Source organism: Eurypyga helias, unplaced genomic scaffold (genome assembly GCF_000690775.1).
Source record: "Eurypyga helias isolate BGI_N326 unplaced genomic scaffold, ASM69077v1 scaffold16700, whole genome shotgun sequence".
NCBI lineage: Eukaryota > Metazoa > Chordata > Aves > Eurypygiformes > Eurypygidae > Eurypyga > Eurypyga helias.
Window position 1 is genome coordinate 6,136 of NW_010223932.1, and position 9,738 is coordinate 15,873.

The 9,738-nt window shown below is 58.0% G+C and overlaps 1 protein-coding gene across 1 annotated transcript; it reads right to left on the reverse strand.

Moving 5' to 3' along the window:
* Positions 1-5,131: 5,131 nt before the first annotated feature.
* Positions 5,132-9,269, reverse strand: CSPG4 (chondroitin sulfate proteoglycan 4; the record flags this gene model as incomplete). Its single annotated transcript, XM_010157759.1, is given in 5 exon segments — positions 5,132-7,017; positions 7,385-7,568; positions 8,427-8,581; positions 8,751-8,986; positions 9,061-9,269. Coding segments are annotated over 5 exon segments (2,670 nt in total), but the record flags the coding sequence as incomplete, so codon positions are not given.
* Between the last annotated feature and the right edge of the window lie 469 nt (positions 9,270-9,738).

Genomic DNA, 9,738 nt, shown 5'->3' on the forward strand with positions numbered 1-9,738 from the left:
ATGGAGCCGGCTGGGGTTTGGCTGTCCGAAATGGCCACGAGGCCCCATGCAGACGCAGCCCCGCTGCGCTGGGCGGTGGGTGAGCCTGTGCCGGTGTGGAGGAGCACGAGCAGGCGGATGCCCATGGCAAGGCCCTGGCGCAGGGCAGCAGCGAAGCAGGGCAGAAGGAAACAGCTCTGACTGCCAGCTCAAATCTTTTAATCACTGCACTTCTCACATATTTCCGAAGTGTGACCCTGCCTAGCCTCGGCTCCTCCAGCCAAGGCAACGAGCCTCAGCTGGTTCCTTTGGCTGCAGCTGTAAATGCTCCCTCCAGCTCCCAGCCCAGGGAAGTTAAGGGGGGATTAGCAGTGCTTGTGCCAGGGGAGTGAGCTGGGAACTACCCTTAATTGCAGCTGGGGGTTGCCAGCACTCCTTGTTCCCCGTCTGCTGAATGAATGTGGCAGCCCTGCAAAGGACTGGTTCCTCTGTCAGAGCTGGGGCAATGCTCAGGGGCAGATCCTGTCTCAACTCTCTATGCTATGGTGGATAAACTATCTGGTCCCGGGGAAAGCCCTAAGTCTGGGGAGCTGTGTCTTTGGGTGTGTTGTTTTTGCAGGAGGGGTGGAGAGCCCAGGCTCTGGGATGTGGTTGTCCCTCCGTCATTGTCTGTCTGCCTTGGAGTTGCTGGGTGTGGAAATGGAGGTTAGGCTCAATCTGGCTTGAATTTAAATCAGCAGCTGGTCTGGAGAGTCATGGCAGGCAGCAGCTGCCTGAAGGATGCTTTCTGATGTTCAGGTCCTCATCTCTCCATCCTTTTCCTCTGCTTGCCAGGGCCTGGGAAGCTTGATCTTAGGTGGGAAAGATGGTGGGGACATGCCAGGCTCCTGGGGACAGCCCTGTCCCTACATGGGCTGGTTGTCCCTGCCTCCCATGAGGTGCTGCCAAGGTGACGTGCCTGCAGCCCGCTCTCCCCCCAGGCTCTGTCCTGCTGGGCTTGCTGCCAGCTGAGCCTGTTCTGCAGGCTCCAGGCACGGCCTGCCAAAATCAGGCACGTAGCAGGGAAGGAAGGCTCCCTGACATCCGAGGATCTTGGCTCAGAGCTGAGGTGCTGAGCCTTGTCACACTATGCAGCAGCCAAATTCTGCCTTGGGAGTAATAGGTGTCCTGTCCTCCCAGGTAGGGTCTGCTGGAGACATCTCGTTGCCTGCCATCAGGGAGCCTGAGGGGACCCCAGCAGGTTCCTCCTGGCTCCCAGCAAAATCCAGAGCATCTCCTGGGGCTGGTGAGAGTTGCCAGGAAGGTTCTGGGTTGGAAACAGGGAGGCAGAAGCCCTTGGACCATGCTTTGTCCCCTCAAAGCAGAGAGGGGGCTGCCCACATGAACTCAGGGAGTTGAGGTGCTTGCTGTGTCCCCAGGAGCAATATGGGCAATGCTCTTACAAGGTTTTGCAGCCTGTGGTGGTCCACAGCAGCAGAGGAGTTTGGAGGCTGAGGACATGGTGTCTGGCCTGGATTGGATTGGATGTGCTGGCCTGAAGCCTGGCAGGGAGTGAAGTCCCTCATTTGTTGAACCCCTGCATTTGCATGGCTAAAGCTTGCCGGGAGGGGTTCAAAGCCAAATGATCTTATCTGCCCTGGGTGGATGCTGAAAGAAACCTGTTTGGCTTACTTGTTTGCATTTGAGCAGGTGCCTGGAAACTGGTTCATGTCACCAGAGCTGTGACTCCTCTCCTGCTCCTGTCCATCCCCTCCCTGGCGTCTGTGGCTCCTGAGCAGTGCTGGTGCCACGATGCTGGTACTGTTAGTAATCCAAAGAGGTGTCAGACCAGCAAGGTTGCCTTCTGCCTCAGCCACGCACCAGCGCTGCTCTCATCTCTGCTGATCTGAGCTCAAATCTGGATGTTAACCCCAGTGCTGTGCTGAAATTCCAGCAGGGCTGCAGGGACTTCCCGACTGATCTAGCCCAGGCTGTATCCTGCCACGGGATCCAGCTGCAGGGGCTTCCCAGTGGGGGAGGAGAACGGGTTACTTTTAATTAAGAACAAAATATAAATGAAATTCATCAGCTTTTCTGCTACTTGTGAGCCCCGTGTGACCACCTGGTAATCTGGTGGTTGGGCACAGCGATGCTCTTACCCAGGCAGTCTCTCAGGGTGTGTGGAGGTGGCAAAGGGGACAAGGGATACCAACTATCGAGTCCTTGCACCTCCTGGGTGGCTCTACCTGGGGATGTCCTTGCTTTTGATATGCCTTTTCCTATCATTTAGGAGGTGGTGGCAGGTATGGTTTGTCATCTCAATCCTGTCACACCTCTGTGAGTCACTGCAACTCACCCACTGTCTTTTTGCCTCTGTATTTGGGTGTCTTCTGTCTCCTACCCTGCTTTCTGCCACCCCCTGTTTTCCCTTGGTGACTCGAGGCTTTGCTTTAGCCAGCTGTGGGCTGGCTTTCCCCTTGGCCTGCCTCATCCCCTGAGCTGGGTGCCAGCAGAAGCTGCATGTACATGTACAGGGGGTCTTGATCTAGGGGCCCTCAGCACCTTCTCACAGCCCCTCTTCTGCCCTTCCTGGTGCTTCCCAAGAATAGAGCATGTGAGTTCATGGGTACAGCTGGCTCTTGTCAGCCAGCTGTGCACATCTGGCCTGTCTTGGGAGGAACTGCACATCTGGCAGAGCAGCTGTAAGCACCTTCCTTAAATCTCTGCAAGCCTTATAACCAGCTTGGCAGGGAAGGGTGCAGCTCAGCTCCTGTCACCCCCAAAACCTCCCAGATCAGAGTGGTTCTGGCCCAAACTGTGGGGGATGGGGCTGCACTTCTGAGCGGGCAGCTTTGGTGCTATGCCCCAGCCAGAGACGCCGTGCCAGCTCCTGATGTGGGAAAGCCAAAGAGCCTGGCCAGGCAACTTCTGAGCTTGTTTGGGCTGTGGTTTGTGTGTTCTCTGGCTGTGCAGGAGCCTGCCTAGACCCTCAGCCCTCCTCGGGGTGGGGGGATAGCGTTCCTGGGGGGTGGCAGTGGGCAGCCCTGAGGCTGGGCCTGATCCTGCCCTAGCCATCCTGCTGCAAACCCCCAGTGACCCAAGCGGAGCCACAAGCTTAGTTGAGGATTTCAACCCTGCCAGCAGAGCTTGGCCCTGGAGAACCACGATCCTCGCTGGTGTTTTCCAGGTTACTGACTGTCCTCCCCTGACCTCAGGAAGTGAATGTTTCCCAGCAGCGGGAATACAACCACAAGCCTTAAAAATAACCTGCTTCGCTTTCAATGCTCCTTACAAAATAGGCCACGTTCCTTCTATTTAATCCCTGGGCGTGAGGCAAAAATCATTCGAAAGGAAAACACCATGGATACTTCCAAGGGGGCCCTCAGTGGATGCCACTGGCTTCTCTGCAAACCTCTGTCCCTTGCTGAGGGTGTGTGTACTTGGATAAGGAGTAAACATGCTTGTTTGAATGTGACTGGGAAGGCACAGAGCTGTGATCTGGATACGACTCTCTGCTCTGCGGGGGAGAGCTTGTCTTGACCTTCTGTGAGCAGCACTGTCCTGGCAAGCTCTGAGCCGTGACGTGGGTAGCTGGGTTGCACTGTCCCCATTTTACACAGGGGAGAGGATGTGATTTGCCTCTGCGCAGAAAGAAACATCTCATCTCACACACACACCCCCCCACACAGATGGGGCAGGAGGAGGGTTTTGAGGGTGGGGAGGTTGCAGCAGGGAAGAAGGGAGCAGTGTGGCACCCATTGGCACGGACCAATGGGCCAAGAGGGCTTGGAGGTGCTGGGACTGCCTCTGCTGTGCCCCATCTCACCCACGCCGTGGGGCTGGGGCACACATGAGGTGAGGGGAGACGGGGCTGCCTGCCTGCATGCTGGCTGCGGGTGCCCTGTGGGACGTGCTGGCGCCCATCTGCTGCAGCGGGGCGGGTGGGATTTACCGCTCGGCAAATGCTTGGCACCATACCTTCAGCCGGGAAATCTGCTGTCGTGGTCCAAGCCTTGGAGTGGAACAGCCCGGGGTCTGGTTTGGGGAGGGATCGTGCATGGACACTTGGGATGGATTTTACCCTGGGGGAGAGGGGTGCAAGTGTGACGCATCCCCTGTGGTCTCAATTCAGCTTCCCATCAGTGCTGTCAGAGTGGGATGTGCCCTGTGATGAGCTTCCCAGCTGTAGCAAGACAGGGTGTTATTGTTGGGTCCCATCCTGAGCTCAGACCTCAGTTTTTCCTCTGCTCTTCCTCAGATAATTTCTATTTAAGTTTTTAAGACTCCAGGCTGGGGAAAGTTTGAGCAAGAGCCCAGAATTTGGTCCATTACCTCCAAATGTCACTCGGCAGCTCACTGGGCTTATAACAGGCCTGGCAAGGAGCAGCGACATAAGGGAGATGGCTTACGAAAACTGTGATGCACCCCAAAAAAGGCACTTTATTCTGTTTACTTCTGCTGAACTAGAGTATACAGTGGAAAACCGTGCTGGCTCCGGTTCTCTGCTCTCCTCTCTGGTTTCACGCCGCCCAGGTGAGTGCCTGCCGAGGGCATCCTACCTGTTGTGCAACACCCCTCCCCCCGGGCTCAGTGCAATCTGCTTTATGAAACACACAGCAAGCACGCAGAGAGAGCGAGGCGGTTTTTTTTCCAAGTGGGTGGGGACTCCTTAAATTCCCCTGGCATTGGCCACAGAGTTTTTTCCGAGCCTCTGCTCCAGTGTCTCAGCCCGCCTAGCCCTTGGGGATTTGGGCAGCTTCATCCCCAGCCTGACTCAGCGCAAGCTGCTGCTCATCCTCCCTGGTGCGTGGAGAGCTGTGGTCAGTGCTGTCCGTGGAGGAGCCACCAATAGCTCGGTGGGGACCAGTGGCATCAGTCCCCTCCAGAACCATGGCCCAAATGAGCACCTGAAGTCAGTGTTCCCCAGGGATGCCCAGGCATTTTGCCTGCCCCCTCTTGCCTATGCAGTGCCCCCCACCCCTGCCCAAAAGCCACCTGGAGATCTGGGGCTCCCGAGTGGGCCGGACCAGCAGTCCCCATATTCCCAGGGTCCTCCTACAGCTGCGGGATGCCAGCTCCCAGGGAGAAGGAGGAGAGCTGGAAGGAGGTGGCTGGCAGTGCTCTTGGAGGGTCCGGACCCCCGGGTGGTCTCGTGCCTCTGAGCCTGAGCCCTTCACACCCAGTACTGGTTGTTTTTCAAGGGGGGGTTGGAAGTCCGGCAGTACTGGAGGAGCTCAGGGTCTGGTGGTGCCCCAGGACCCCCGCCCTGGGGTGGGGGACCCATGCCCTTGCCCTCCAGGGCATTGACAGTCGTTAGGGGGATGCCTTGGTTGGGGTCCGTCCTCCGGAAGGTCTCCTGGTCTGGCACGGCCCCATTCTTGGCCTTGGAGGAGGGGGTGCCCTGGACATGGTGCTTCCCAGTCTTGTTGCGCTTGTGCAGGTAGAAGAGCAGGGGCAGGATGAGAGCCAGCAGGAGGAGGATAAGGCAGATGGGGATAATGATGCTGAACATGTTGGCCTCGATGAAGCTGAGGAAGGTGCCTCCCTCCATGGGGCTGGGGCTGGTGGTAGCACTGGGGCCCAGCCAGGCAGTGGCAGGCATGCCTAGCTCGCTGGTGTTGGGGCTGCTCCATGCTGTGCCCTGGGGCGCTGGGGATGAGGGTGCCAGGGGGGCTGTGAGCAGGGTGACACCATAGGCTTTCGAGGCATTGTAGGGCTCGACGCTGTACCCCAGGGATGCTAGTGCTGGTGGCACACCAGCAGCTGCCAGCTCAAAGATAAAGCTGTCGCTCTGCAGGGGCTGGTCTGTCTCCCCAGCATCCAGCACCTCCAGCCCAATCAGCCCTTGTTCCAGCTCACTCTGGCTGAAGGTCTCAGTCGTGGTGGCGGGTTGTCCTGGCTCCCTGGAGACCCTCACAAGATGGCTGGCACGTGGCGCCCTGCAGATCTTGAAGACTGGGACGCTCTTGGTGCGGTTGGCCAGCTCACTGGCATCAAGGACACTGGTGTCCAGGAGAGCTGTGGTGCCCCTGGGCCATACGCTGCCTGGCCGAGCCTTCACCAAGGCGCGGACGGTCACGTTCACCACCCCGGTCCTGTTTGCTGCTCGTGACATGACGAGGAACTGGAAGTCATCCTTGGGTGAGGTGAGGTCAGTGAAGGTGAACGTCACCTCCCCGCGGTCCAGCTGCTTCTGCGAGAAGCCTCGTGCCGTCTTTTGGTTGACCTGCACTTGGCCAAACCTTGGGTCCCGGGTGATCCTGTACTGGGCATTGCCTGGCCCTGGCTGTGCAGCTCCCAGGAGGTGATGGCGGGACATGGAGGCCCTGTTCAGGTCTTGCGGCACCTCCAGCAGCACCGGGCTGGCAGCAGTGCTCACCGCAGGCAGCACCTCGATCTCCAGTGAGGCCAGGGTGGGGGGGTGGTGGCCATCGGAGAGGCTTAGGGCTAATGACTCAGGGGCACGGCTAGTGGTGGCAACAAACACCACGTGGCCTGCATTGACATCCGCTTGGGTGAAGCGGCTGATGGGCTCCTGTGGGTTGTGTGCGTTGGCCAGGTGGCCAGCAAGAGGTCTCTGGAGGATGCTGTACAGCATCTCCTCGGGGGACCCCGACGGGTCTGCCACATCCAGGTACTCCTGGGACAAGGTCACCACCGAGCCCGATGAGACCCGCAGCACTCCCCGCCGTGTCACCACCTGCAGCGGCTTGCTGCTGCTGCCGGGAAAAAAGACCACCCCTTCCTGTGGAGGACGGAGGGACTGCTGCGCTTGGGGCCGGAGCCAAGCCTTGAATCTGAAATGGTCTTCAGAGATGCCATCCCCACCATGGGAATACATCAGGCGCCCCGCAGCCAGGTCTGACTGCAGGAAGAACGGCTGTGACCGCTCCAGGGGCATACCAGCCACCAAGAGCTGCCCATGAGCCGGTAGCTCCGTCACCAGGAAGACCGCATTGTACGCAGCCCTCTCGGAGACTGGGATTTGGCTGAGGAGGTTGGAGGCATCCAGTACTGAGGTGCTGATCTCAGCCTGTTGAGCCCTTGCAAGCTGTAGACCTGGGGAGAAAAGGGAAAACCCAAAGGTCTGTCATCCCTGGGAAGAGCCAGGATCTGCTGGGGAGGAGAGCAGACCCAGACAAGAGCAAGCTGTAGCAGAAAAGGAAGATTGCAAGGAAATGGAGAGGGATGAGAAGGCAACTGAGACATATTAGTTTGGTAAGATGATGGAGGAGGGAATTGCACAGAGAGACAGCAAAAGGATGGCTGCAGTTTTAGATGTTGCTTGACATAATGTCCGAGCTCATGGCTGGGTGGCCGTGGGAATTGGCACACTGGTGTCTTCAGACAAACAAGCCTTCCTGAAGTTTGCACAATCCCCCTGTTTCGGAGGGCTGGTTTATCCCTTGCTTCTCCCTTCATTTACCTGCATTTCTCCACAGCTGAGTTGAGCGCTGGGGACAGCTGGCCTCGAAGGAGATCAGCACAAGGAGGATGAAGGAGTCTGAGATGGTTGTGGGAGCTACCACACGGAAGCGGATGGCATCTTGGGTGAGCCAGAAAGGCTTCTCTGGCATCTCATGCTGGTAGAAAATCAACCCGCTGTCCACCTAAAAATAATTTTAAAAAACCCTCAATGAGCTCTTCTAAATTATGGCAAAATAAACCCAGAGTGGGTGATACCATGTAGGAGATGGGTGCATCTCTCTCATCTCTGGTGTGATGGTCACTGTAGCAGTTGGTGATGCTGTGCTAGAGCCAGTGTGTGGACTGTGGGTTCTTGGCGCCAGGAAGGAGCAGCCGTGTCCTAATTAGGTAAGAAATAGGGATCGCCAGCCATGGCATGGTAGCCACCGTCGAGAACTCGTGGTGCCTCTATGCCAGGATGTTTCTGTCCAACAATTGGGAAAATTGAAGTTCAGAGGGAGGGCTGAGTTGGGCCAGGCTACCTCCAAGAGTGAGCCCAGCATAGGGGAGCTTGCAGTCTGGGCAAACCTGAGCCAGAAGCCTGTGGCTTCTGAGTGATGGTTAGAAATAAAGCCTTGGCCGTGCTCTGCCAAAGCCTGGCCCTGTGGGAGAAGGGTGGTAGCAAGGCTGTGCTGAGAGCAGGGGTGAAAGCATGGCGCTTGGCTCTTGCCTTAGGCAGCAGCCAGGATGGCTGGGTCTGCAGCAGGGGGTAGCCTAATAAAAGGGGATTATAACTCTCTGAGCCTCCCCCAGCACTAAATCCAAGGCTGGTGGCTGTGGTAAAGCTGGTGCTGGGGTGGCAACCCATAATCCCTCTTAACAGCTGACGGCAGGGCTGGGAAGGTCATGGTGTGGCTGCAGCCTTGCTCTGCCTCCTGCCAGGGACCAGGTACCTCTGCCCGTGGTGGCAGCCCCTGCCAGGGGGGCTTGGGCTGGGACTCCCGGACTGCAGAGGTGATGGAGGGCTGTGCCTTAGGATGCTGGGGGAGGTGAAAGCTCACCTGGGCTTGGGTGAAGTTCCTGATTTCCTCCCCCTGGGAGGTGCCCAGCCTGCCCAGGCGTGGGGCTTGCTCGATGCTGTAGTACAGGGTGGTGGAGCCGGTGGGGCTGTTGCTCACTGCTTGCAGGTTCTGGCTGGTGATGGGCTGGAGGGAACCTGGAAAACGCAGCAAGGATGGACTTCGAGCTATAGCCTCACCACCTGCCCGCAGCCTCTGCCATGGGCATCTCTTGACAGCACCCAGGCTTGGGCAGGGGGTGGTGGGAGGGTCCAAGGGCCCTGTTTGCCACTGAACTGGGAGGATGGGGAATGTGCCCATACTCACCTGGGCAGACAGTGAGGCTCTGCTTCTTGGCCAGGCTGATGAGGGGCTCCCTCTGGGCTCTGACAAGGAAGAAGTGCCCAGGAGACAGGTTCTCACCATCCCATAGGTCAAAGGCGAAGCCTCCATCCAGGGGCCCTGTGGAAAGCACAGAGCTGGGCATTTATGGGGGGCTGCAGCCCCCCATTAAACTTGGCATGGTTTGGATCAGGGTGCTGTGTGATGGGGTTAGCATCTGCCTCGGTGGCACAGTGCTCCCCTCTGGTGGTGTCTCCTCCCCCAGGGTGGGGGTGATGCTGGGGGGCACCTAAGCCCTGCCCTACCTTGGTGCATGAAGAGGATGAGGCCATTGTTTATCTGGGCCTGGGTGAACCGCCGGACCTCAGCGCCAGGTGCTGACCTCAGCACAACCTTCCCGTTGGCCGGGGGCTGGATGGAATAGGTCACCTCCTCCGCCGGGGAGTCCTCATCCTCGGAGCTCAGGATGTGGGGGCCGATGACAGCTGTGGTGCCTTCCCGCAGCTGGGGGATAGGGAGAGGCTGTAATTCCCCCTGGGGTGCCCCTGGAACCTCTCCCTCTTCCCAATCCTTGCAGAGGCTGCTTTGCTGGGTGCCGGAGCACATCCCAGCCCAACAAGGGTGCCTTGTCTGCATGCTGGGTGATGCCTCCACCACCTGCCCTCTTCCCAGCCCTACGTCACCCTCACTGCTGCTGTGTTTGCTGCCACGTGCCGTGCTGCTGGGTCCATGCATCTGCATGATGTATGCAGACCAGATGTGAGGGCTCACCCCTCCATGCCTCAGTTTTCTTAAGCAGTGGAAATGGAAGAAGGCGCAGTGTTGGCATGGCTTGTGGGGTTGGAGTAGGGGTCCCAAAGCCCCAGACTCAGGGGCTGTAGTGCTAGGGCAAGGGGTAATGCTTTTAAACTAGAAGAAGGTAGATTTAGACTAGATATAAGGAAGTAATTTTTTACAAGGAGGGTGGCGTCGA